The sequence below is a fragment of the Artemia franciscana genome, chromosome 11 (assembly GCF_032884065.1).
Source record: "Artemia franciscana chromosome 11, ASM3288406v1, whole genome shotgun sequence".
Classification (NCBI taxonomy): domain Eukaryota; kingdom Metazoa; phylum Arthropoda; class Branchiopoda; order Anostraca; family Artemiidae; genus Artemia; species Artemia franciscana.
This window is the reverse complement of record NC_088873.1, coordinates 4,093,964-4,105,976: the sequence shown is the minus strand read 5'-3', so window position 1 is coordinate 4,105,976 and position 12,013 is coordinate 4,093,964. Positions and strand designations below refer to the sequence as shown.

The 12,013-nt window shown below is 31.5% G+C and overlaps 1 protein-coding gene across 1 annotated transcript in view; it reads right to left on the bottom strand.

Moving 5' to 3' along the window:
* Nucleotides 1–12,013, bottom strand: part of LOC136032704 (guanine nucleotide exchange factor subunit Rich-like) — a 131,123-nt gene that overhangs the window by 79,692 nt on the left and 39,418 nt on the right. Inside the window, exon 7 of the mRNA XM_065713009.1 lies at nt 5,136–5,270. Within this exon, the coding sequence (XP_065569081.1) occupies nt 5,136–5,270 (135 nt within the window). The remainder of the gene's footprint in view (nt 1–5,135; nt 5,271–12,013) is intronic.

Below are 12,013 nucleotides of genomic sequence, written 5' to 3'. Positions count from 1 at the left end.
GATTTTTTTTCAAAAAGAGGGAGGAAAATGGGTATTGGCAAGCAAAATTACATAATTCGTCATAGCAAACAAAACATAAAAAATATGCATAAACAACATTTGTATCAAAAAAATTTTTTCTGTCACCGTTAAGTTTTATTAAAGGCCCACTCATAATGGGATTTTCCTAATAATAAGATTTAGCTAGTGCTAATTCCACCCACTCAGATTTTCATATGATTTCTTGATTAGCTGAAAAATTCTATAACTTATTCTGAAAAAAACTCTGATTGGCTCAAATCAGCTCTAGTTAAATCTGGTTATTAGTCAAGGGTCAGTGTCAATGGGCCTTTGCACTTTGGTGACTAAACAATAAAAAATCTAATGTTTCCTTACTATATTAAAATATTCTAGTGTTGATTGACAAACAAAAAGCTGAAACTATAACAGTTCAAAATAAGGATAAAACCTTTTAATCGACAGTGAACATAAATAAAATTTTTTAACTGTGTATTTCGAACCCATATACAGTGTTCATCATCAGCAGTAAAACTAAAAGACATCAATAAAAACAAACAAAATTTATACCCAATAAACTAATAACATATAGTTTATTGCTCTTATTTTTTCCAATGCAACAGCGGAAGCAAATCTCCTTGACCTTGTCGGTTCCAGTTCATTAGATTTATCAAACAGTTCGTGGTAACGAACTGTAGTAAGGAGCGACCCGGCTCAATAGTAACCGAAACTCTAAAAAAAGGAATTTTGATACCAATAGTTACATCAAAAAATCGCATTTTCATGCTGATTTTAAATATATAAGTTTCTTCAAATTTAGTCTTCTGTCATAAAAAGTTACGAACCTGAGAAAATTTGCCTTATTTTGGAAAATAGGGGGAAAGACTCCCTAAGAGTCATAGAATCTTAACGAAAATCACACCATCACATTCAACGTATCATTATGGATTAACGTAGTTTATGAATTAACGATTCTTGACTTCAAAGGTCTGGCCCCCATTACCATTTAGAGATCAATCAACTGTCTCATCATAGGCACATTTTTGTACTTTTAACCTTATAGCATTAACATTCTTTTGTAAATACACAATAAAAAAAAATACTAACGATTTTAGCGCATAATCAAAAACAGAATAATCTTTTGATTAAAAGTTCATTTACCGTGGGATATGTTCGAGGAGCCAATCATGAAAAAAGATAAATAATTTTCAGATATTTTATAGATTATATATCAATTATTATATATTCAGTTGTCAGTTATTATATATATCAGTTACTATATATGAGTAATTTCAGATAATTTTCAGATAAATAATTTTTAGTCATTATTTTCTTTCCAAGGTCCGTGTCTGTTCTTAAAGCGAACGGAAATTATTCCGTATATGAGGGGGCTTCTCTTTTTTAAACCCTCGCTTTTTACGCTAAAGTCTTAAAGTTCTTTAAAAAAAACTTCTCATTCAAAATCAACGGCCCTTGTGTTCGAGTAGTCTTTCCAAAAGGATCAGGACAAAAAGTCAAACGTTTATGGAGAATTAACAGAATAATTTTTGTTCCTTTTAGGTTTTATTATTGTTTCTTATTTTCAGTTGAAAAAACACGTTTTTTTATTCAATTTCTTACTGTTTTTCAAATAATGCCAGGAAATCCTTTTCCCTACCCCCTGTGTAACATTTCTTCTTAAAAATTACCCGTAAACTTTCCTCCCCAAGGAAAATCCTCCCCCTCCCTCCCCGTAGAAAACTACCCCAACAATTTTTCATACACTTCCCAATATTTTTTTCTTCTGAAAAACATCAGTATTTGATATATGTCAAATACTATATGAGAACAATACGGGCACATTGCGTAACTTACATCCCTTTCCTCAGGGACTATGGAGGGTCGTGTCATCACCAAAAGCATAATTATCGGACCTTTGAACTATGCTGAATCAAATGGCTATCTTAAAATTTTTATCAGACGTGTTTGGAGAAAAATGGGCATGTGAGGGGGGATAATTGAACTCCATTTTTTGGTCACTTAAAAAGGGCACAAGAATTTTAATTTCCGTTCGAATCACCCCTGGGAAAAAAACAAACAAATAAACACGCATCCGTGATCTTTTTTTTGCTAAAAATACAAAATAGCCTTTCTCGGAGGACAAGCAGCCGTCCTCCCAAGCCCATTCATTTTCCAAACAAAACCAAAAACATAAAAGCAATAAACAAAAACAAAAAAAAACGAAAAGATCCAATTTTTTTCCTTGAAATACACTATGTCAATAAAAAACGAATAGAAATTAATTTCAAAAAGTTTTTCCGCAAAAAAGTTTTCCACAGAAAAGTAAAGAACTCCATTAAGTTAAAAATGAGCACTTTAAGCGTAAAACTGCCACTACTCACCATCAATAAATAAACAAAACTCAAAACGAACAGAAATTACAATAAATGATTGAGTCAAATTAAAATCGAGCAAAACTAACACGAGAAGGGCCGACAACCTCCATGCCTTCTCAGGACCAGAACACTTTACTGAAATAAAAAACATTTTAAATGTTTCCACCTTTTACTTTAACAAACAGGAAATTATTAAAATTTTAAGGAATATGTGTCAAAATATGTATACTGAACTGACAATCCGCGGTCATATGTTTTTTTTTTATGGAAATCCTAAATATTGCCAATCAATATCAATCAATATTTATTAAATAAAATTAAAAAATATACAAAAACTATATTATGCCCCAACAGAGAGCTCGTAAAGCTGGGGCAGTACAAATGCATAGAAAAAAAAACACACAACGTCTCGTCATACTAATAATTCAAAAAAAAAACATACAAGGTAGGAGATAACAGAGGAGGCCACCCCAGCGCGATAACACCACAACAAAATACATACTAAAATCTATTATTAATCAATCCCGACATCCAGGCAAAGAACTATTTTTGAAATGTGTTTTTTCAAAGAATCGACTCATGGAACTTCGGGACATTTCTACTAAGTTAAGTTTATTTACAATATGAGGAATCTGGTATCTGATTGAGAATCTAGCTCTTTCTGATTTGATTGGCGGAAGGCGATACTTCTTGGAGCGAATGCAGTTGGCAGGAGAGGTGGGAGTCTCAATTATACCCAAATCATGGAAATAATTTGTTGAGGATTGGATATCATAATAACACATTGCTGTATGCACGTCCTTCAGTTGTCTGAGATTAAGTATATTGAGAAAAATATATAAAGTTTGGGTTTCTGACAGATTTTTAAGCCTCACAGGGCGATGAACAAAAGTACCCAGAATTCTAATTGACTTATTTTGAATTATCTGAAGAGGTTGCAGATGGACCATAAATGTATTGAGATAAACTACAGGGCAGTAGCTAAGATATGATTCAATTAGAGAATGGTATAGAATTTTAAGGATGAAAAGCAAACACCTGTTTCAATCTATGAAGAAAACCTAAGTGATGGGCAAGTTTCAATCTCAAATAATCAGAATGCTTACGGAAAGATAAAAGCTCATCGAGAATAATCCCAAGGTAACGAATTGAATTTACTCTTTTTATCCTACTTTGATTTACAATTAACTCATCTATGGTAATTTTATTTACCGCCCACTGTGACCACCAAAAAATCATGAATTCAGTTTTAGGAAAGTTCAGGGCTAGGTAGTTACACGCTAACCATTTATTCAAAGATTTCATTGCTGTCACCATTTTCTCAACCAACAAAGATGGGGTTTTAGCTTTTACTGTCAAAGCCGTATCGTCTGCAAAATTACTGCTATGCTAACACCTTGGGGCAAACACCTTGGGAGGTCATTTATGTAAATCAAAAATAGAAATGGCCCCAATACTGATCCCTGGGGGACTCCAATATCATCAATAACGATATAGCTTGACAGATGTCCATTTATTTCTACCTGAATTTTTCGACCATGCGAGTAAGATTTTATTAGATCTAGGCCTTTAACTCTAATACCTGTGTTATTAATTTTCTCCATCAAGATTTCATGGTTTAGCGTATCAAATGCCTTTTTTATATCATAGAAGAGAGCTGGCACATGATTATCATCATTTAGTGAACCATTAATCTCTAAGATTAGTGGAGCAATAGCTTGTTCAGTGGAATGACCCGACGTGAATCCAAACTGATTTTTAGTAAATAAATTCCTTTTTATTAAAATACGATACAATTCTTTGTGCTGCCAGGGACAGCACAATTAACTTAAAAAAGATATGGTAATAACGACAAAATAATCATAATAGAAAATAAGAATAGCAAAAAGAAAAAAAGGCATAAACACCGTTTAGAGAACCCCGGTCCAGTGACAAAATCATATACAAGAAAGGTTAATAACCGCACAAGAGTTGTATGAATAAGGGCTTTTAACAAAGGATATTAGATACCTCTAACATTTGAACCGGTAAACTCTCGATCTGCAGCCGAATGCTCTACCACTGTCCTATGAGGTATGTAGACAGTCCAACAACAAATACAATACCGAACAATATGGGCTACCACTGCTACCGAATGCTCTACCACTGTGCTATGAGTTATGTAGACATTCCAACAACAAATAATATATCCGAACAATATGGGCTACCGCTGCTATCGAATGCCCTACCACTATGCTATGAGGTATGTAGACATTCCAACAACAAATAATATATCCGAACAATATGGGCTACCGCTACTACCGAGTGCTCTACCACTGTGCTATGGGGTATGTAGACATTCCAACAACAAATAATATATCCGAACAATATGGGCTACCGCTGCTATCGAATGCCCTACCACTATGCTATGAGGTATGTAGACATTCCAACAACAAATAATATATCCGAACAATATGGGCTGCCGCTGCTACCGAATGCTCTACCACTGTGTTATGAGGTATGTAGACATTCCAACAATAAGTACTATACTTGAACAACATGGGTAAATTTCACAACTTACAAAAATGGCATCGATGGAAAAATGGTCGATGTAAGTGCAAAATAGTAAACAATATGTCCAGAGGCATAACAGTTAATTAAAAAATAGAACTATAAATAAATAATAAATAAAGACGACAAAAATAGGAAAAAGAGAAAAAAGGAACTTGTTGTAAAGAGAGACCGACTTCAGGTACGAATTCATATACGAAAAAGGTTACTAACCGCACAAGAGTTGTATGTATAAGGGCTTTTAACAAAGGATATTTGATACAAGGAGCCCTCTTCCAAGTTCAAATCTGCACCATCATTTTGCTTCTTATTTGTAAACCATAGTTGATATCCATCGATAGCCCATTCCTAAAAGCGAACATTAACTAATAAGTAGTGTCCGTAAAAATATATATATAACATAAATTCAAATTAAAATATACTAAAATATTGAATAAATATCAAAAAAGGTATTTTAAGTAAATATAGAACTATAGCAAAAACTAAGTTTTTTTCTCGAGAATCAGCTTTCAAAATTTTTTGCTTTTCCTGTTCATTGAAAAATCGGCTTTTAAGGTGTTTTAAGTAAATATAGAACTGTAGCAAGAACTAAGTTTTTTCTCGAGAATCAGCTTTCAAAATTTTTTGCTTTTCCTGTTCACTGAAAAATCCGCTTTAAAGGTGTTTTAAGTAAATATAGAACTGTAGCAAGAACTAAGTTTTTTTCTCGAGAATCAGCTTTCAAAATGTTTTGATTTTCCTTTTCATTGAAAAATCGGCTTTTAAGGTGTTTTAAGTAAATATAGAACTGTAGCAAAAACCAAGTTTTTTTCTCGAGAATCAGCTTTCAAAATGTTTTGATTTTCCTTTTCATTGAAAAATCGGCTTTTAAGGTGTTTTAAGTAAATATAGAACTGTAGCAAGAACTAAGTTTTTTCTCGAGAATCAGCTTTCGAAAAGTTTTGATTTTCCTTTTCATTGAAAAATCGGCTTTTAAGGTGTTTTAAGTAAATATAGAACTATAGCAAAAACTAAGTTTTTTTCTCGAGAATCAGCTTTCAAAATGTTTTGATTTTCCTTTTCATTGAAAAATCGGCTTTTAGGGTGTTTTAAGTAAATATAGAACTGTAGCAAAAACCAAGTTTTTTCTCGAGAACCAGCTTTCAAAATTTTTTGCTTTTCCTGTTCATTGAAAAATTGGCTTTTAAGGTGTTTTAAGTAAATATAGAACTGTAGCAAGAACTAAGTTATTTTCTCGAGAACCAGCTTTCAAAATTTTTTGCTTTTCCTGTTCATTGAAAAATCGGCTTTTAAGGTGTTTTAAGTAAATATAGAACTGTAGCAAGAACTAAGTTATTTTCTCGAGAACCAGCTTTCAAAATTTTTTGCTTTTCCTGTTCATTGAAAAATCGGCTTTTAAGGTGTTTTAAGTAAATATAGAACTGTAGCAAGAACTAAGTTTTTTCTCGAGAATCAGCTTTCAAAATGTTTTGATTTTCCTTTTCATTGAAAAATCGGCTTTTAGGGTGTTTTAAGTAAATATAGAACTGTAGCAAAAACCAAGTTTTTTCTCGAGAACCAGCTTTCAAAATTTTTTGCTTTTCCTGTTCACTGAAAAATCCGCTTTTAAGGTGTTGTAAGTAAATATAGAACTGTAGCAAGAACTAAGTTATTTTCTCGAGAACCAGCTTTCAAAATTTTTTGCTTTTCCTGTTCATTGAAAAATTGGCTTTTAAGGTGTTTTAAGTAAATATAGAACTGTAGCAAGAACTAAGTTTTTTCTCGAGAATCAGCTTTCAAAATTTTTAGCTTTTCCTGTTCATTGAAAAATCGGCTTTTAAGGTGTTTTAAGTAAATATAGAACTGTAGCAAGAACTAAGTTTTTTCTCGAGAATCAGCTTTCAAAATGTTTTGATTTTCCTTTTCATTGAAAAATCGGCTTTTAGGGTGTTTTAAGTAAATATAGAACTGTAGCAAAAACCAAGTTTTTTCTCGAGAACCAGCTTTCAAAATTTTTTGCTTTTCCTGTTCACTGAAAAATCCGCTTTTAAGGTGTTTTAAGTAAATATAGAACTGTAGCAAGAACTAAGTTTTTTCTCGAGAATCAGCTTTCAAAATGTTTTGATTTTCCTTTTCATTGAAAAATCGGCTTTTAGGGTGTTTTAAGTAAATATAGAACTGTAGCAAAAACCAAGTTTTTTCTCGAGAACCAGCTTTCAAAATTTTTTGCTTTTCCTGTTCACTGAAAAATCCGCTTTTAAGGTGTTGTAAGTAAATATAGAACTGTAGCAAGAACTAAGTTTTTTCTCGAGAATCAGCTTTCAAAATGTTTTGATTTTCCTTTTCATTGAAAAATCGGCTTTTAGGGTGTTTTAAGTAAATATAGAACTGTAGCAAAAACCAAGTTTTTTCTCGAGAACCAGCTTTCAAAATTTTTTGCTTTTCCTGTTCACTGAAAAATCCGCTTTTAAGGTGTTGTAAGTAAATATAGAACTGTAGCAAGAACTAAGTTTTTTCTCGAGAATCAGCTTTCAAAATGTTTTGATTTTCCTTTTCATTGAAAAATCGGCTTTTAGGGTGTTTTAAGTAAATATAGAACTGTAGCAAAAACCAAGTTTTTTCTCGAGAACCAGCTTTCAAAATTTTTTGCTTTTCCTGTTCACTGAAAAATCCGCTTTTAAGGTGTTGTAAGTAAATATAGAACTGTAGCAAGAACTAAGTTATTTTCTCGAGAACCAGCTTTCAAAATTTTTTGCTTTTCCTGTTCATTGAAAAATTGGCTTTTAAGGTGTTTTAAGTAAATATAGAACTGTAGCAAGAACTAAGTTATTTTCTCGAGAACCAGCTTTCAAAATTTTTTGCTTTTCCTGTTCATTGAAAAATCGGCTTTTAAGGTGTTGTAAGTAAATATAGAACTGTAGCAAGAACTAAGTTATTTTCTCGAGAACCAGCTTTCAAAATTTTTTGCTTTTCCTGTTCATTGAAAAATCGGCTTTTAAGGTGTTTTAAGTAAATATAGAACTGTAGCAAGAACTAAGTTTTTTCTCGAGAATCAGCTTTCAAAATGTTTTGATTTTCCTTTTCATTGAAAAATCGGCTTTTAGGGTGTTTTAAGTAAATATAGAACTGTAGCAAAAACCAAGTTTTTTCTCGAGAACCAGCTTTCAAAATTTTTTGCTTTTCCTGTTCACTGAAAAATCCTCTTTTAAGGTGTTGTAAGTAAATATAGAATTGTAGCAAAAACCAAGTTTTTTCTCGAGAACCAGCTTTCAAAATTTTTTGCTTTTCCTGTTCACTGAAAAATCCTCTTTTAAGGTGTTGTAAGTAAATATAGAACTGTAGCAAGAACTAAGTTTTTTCTCGAGAATCAGCTTTCAAAATTTTTAGCTTTTCCTGAACTAAGTTTTTTCTCGAGAATCAGCTTTCAAAATTTTTAGCTTTTCCTGTTCATTGAAAAATGAACAAATTTTCCTGAACTAAGTTTTTTCTCGAGAATCAGCTTTCAAAATTTTTAGCTTTTCCTGTTCATTGAAAAATCGGCTTTTAAGGTGTTTTAAGTAAATATAGAACTGTAGCAAGAACTAAGTTTTTTCTCGAGAATCAGCTTTCAAAATGTTTTGATTTTCCTTTGCATTGAAAAATCGGCTTTTAGGGTGTTTTAAGTAAATATAGAACTGTAGCAAAAACCAAGTTTTTTCTCGAGAACCAGCTTTCAAAATTTTTTGCTTTTCCTGTTCACTGAAAAATCCGCTTTTAAGGTGTTGTAAGTAAATATAGAACTGTAGCAAGAACTAATTTTTTTCTCGAGAATCAGCTTTCAAAATGTTTTGATTTTCCTTTTCATTGAAAAATCGGCTTTTAGGGTGTTTTAAGTAAATATAGAACTGTAGCAAAAACCAAGTTTTTTCTCGAGAACCAGCTTTCAAAATTTTTTGCTTTTCCTGTTCACTGAAAAATCCGCTTTTAAGGTGTTGTAAGTAAATATAGAACTGTAGCAAGAACTAAGTTATTTTCTCGAGAACCAGCTTTCAAAATTTTTTGCTTTTCCTGTTCATTGAAAAATCGGCTTTTAAGGTGTTGTAAGTAAATATAGAACTGTAGCAAGAACTAAGTTATTTTCTCGAGAACCAGCTTTCAAAATTTTTTGCTTTTCCTGTTCATTGAAAAATCGGCTTTTAAGGTGTTTTAAGTAAATATAGAACTGTAGCAAGAACTAAGTTTTTTCTCGAGAATCAGCTTTCAAAATGTTTTGATTTTCCTTTTCATTGAAAAATCGGCTTTTAGGGTGTTTTAAGTAAATATAGAACTGTAGCAAAAACCAAGTTTTTTCTCGAGAACCAGCTTTCAAAATTTTTTGCTTTTCCTGTTCACTGAAAAATCCGCTTTTAAGGTGTTGTAAGTAAATATAGAACTGTAGCAAGAACTAAGTTATTTTCTCGAGAACCAGCTTTCAAAATTTTTTGCTTTTCCTGTTCATTGAAAAATTGGCTTTTAAGGTGTTTTAAGTAAATATAGAACTGTAGCAAGAACTAAGTTTTTTCTCGAGAATCAGCTTTCAAAATTTTTAGCTTTTCCTGTTCATTGAAAAATCGGCTTTTAAGAAATTTTAAGTAAATATAGAACTGTAGCAAGAACTAAGTTTTTTCTCGAGAATCAGCTTTCAAAATGTTTTGATTTTCCTTTTCATTGAAAAATCGGCTTTTAGGGTGTTTTAAGTAAATATAGAACTGTAGCAAAAACCAAGTTTTTTCTCGAGAACCAGCTTTCAAAATTTTTTGCTTTTCCTGTTCACTGAAAAATCCGCTTTTAAGGTGTTGTAAGTAAATATAGAACTGTAGCAAGAACTAAGTTATTTTCTCGAGAACCAGCTTTCAAAATTTTTTGCTTTTCCTGTTCATTGAAAAATTGGCTTTTAAGGTGTTTTAAGTAAATATAGAACTGTAGCAAGAACTAAGTTTTTTCTCGAGAATCAGCTTTCAAAATTTTTAGCTTTTCCTGTTCATTGAAAAATCGGCTTTTAAGGTGTTTTAAGTAAATATAGAACTGTAGCAAGAACTAAGTTTTTTCTCGAGAATCAGCTTTCAAAATGTTTTGATTTTCCTTTTCATTGAAAAATCGGCTTTTAGGGTGTTTTAAGTAAATATAGAACTGTAGCAAAAACCAAGTTTTTTCTCGAGAACCAGCTTTCAAAATTTTTTGCTTTTCCTGTTCACTGAAAAATCCGCTTTTAAGGTGTTGTAAGTAAATATAGAACTGTAGCAAGAACTAAGTTTTTTCTCGAGAATCAGCTTTCAAAATGTTTTGATTTTCCTTTTCATTGAAAAATCGGCTTTTAGGGTGTTTTAAGTAAATATAGAACTGTAGCAAAAACCAAGTTTTTTCTCGAGAACCAGCTTTCAAAATTTTTTGCTTTTCCTGTTCACTGAAAAATCCGCTTTTAAGGTGTTGTAAGTAAATATAGAACTGTAGCAAGAACTAAGTTATTTTCTCGAGAACCAGCTTTCAAAATTTTTTGCTTTTCCTGTTCATTGAAAAATTGGCTTTTAAGGTGTTTTAAGTAAATATAGAACTGTAGCAAGAACTAAGTTATTTTCTCGAGAACCAGCTTTCAAAATTTTTTGCTTTTCCTGTTCATTGAAAAATCGGCTTTTAAGGTGTTTTAAGTAAATATAGAACTGTAGCAAGAACTAAGTTATTTTCTCGAGAACCAGCTTTCAAAATTTTTTGCTTTTCCTGTTCATTGAAAAATCGGCTTTTAAGGTGTTTTAAGTAAATATAGAACTGTAGCAAGAACTAAGTTTTTTCTCGAGAATCAGCTTTCAAAATGTTTTGATTTTCCTTTTCATTGAAAAATCGGCTTTTAGGGTGTTTTAAGTAAATATAGAACTGTAGCAAAAACCAAGTTTTTCCTCGAGAACCAGCTTTCAAAATTTTTTGCTTTTCCTGTTCACTGAAAAATCCGCTTTTAAGGTGTTGTAAGTAAATATAGAACTGTAGCAAGAACTAAGTTATTTTCTCGAGAACCAGCTTTCAAAATTTTTTGCTTTTCCTGTTCATTGAAAAATTGGCTTTTAAGGTGTTTTAAGTAAATATGGAACTATAGCAAGAACTAAGATTTTTTTCTCGAGAACTGGCTTTCAACATTTTTTGCTTTTCCTGTTCACTGAAAAATCGGCTTTGAGATGATTCTAATTTTCACAGTAAGGTAGAGGAACCCTTTATTCCTTTTAAATATAAAATTATTTTGGCGAAGACTAAAGAGTGAAATTATTGCTAAAATGTAAAAAAAAAAAATGTCCATTAATTTTTTAATTAAAATCAACTTGGCGGAAGTGATAAAAAACCAAGACAAGGACAATAATGTAAAGCCAATATAAATATTCTCTGTGAGAGGCAAAGCTGTCATATCTTTTTCTAAAATTATATAAAAATATTTCACTTTAATTGTTGATAGACAGTTTATCATCCATCCTAGGGCAGAACTAAGGGATATAGGCATAGAGTAAGGTAAAAAGTTGCAAAAATATCCAGCTTAAATACTAAAATTCAGGCGTTAACATGTAATACTGTGACTCTCGTCAGCTGCGAGGGTTTGAATCACGAAGAGAAACTTCTAAGTAAGAATCGATGCACATGTCTATTTTCAGGGAGAGGGATTATATTATCAGGTGCTTATTATTGGTTTGCTGTATATTTAACCTTTTAGGCCACAATTTATTTCCGTTTTTTAGTAACAGTTCCGGCTCTTCATGATTTATAGGCTAAACTATTTAGCAAGTGTTTTTGTATCTTTTTTTTTTTTTTTTCTAAGTATTTGATCAATATTTGATAGGTTTTGATTGTAAGCGTTATCATTTGTTTTTTTTCTTTATATTATATTGTAGCGTACTCCTCATTTTTTGAGGGAAATAAAGAAAATAAATAAATAAATATCTAATGATAAGAATCTATCACTGAGAATAACTTGTAATAAAAAATGCAGGGCACGTTCATCCTCAGGTGGCTTGGGGTTACATACTTTTTCTATTTGGTCTATCTTAATGTTAATCAAAAAAACTTCTTCCACATAAAAAGTTTTCAAAAAAAGTAAAGAATTCCTTCAAACCAAAGAT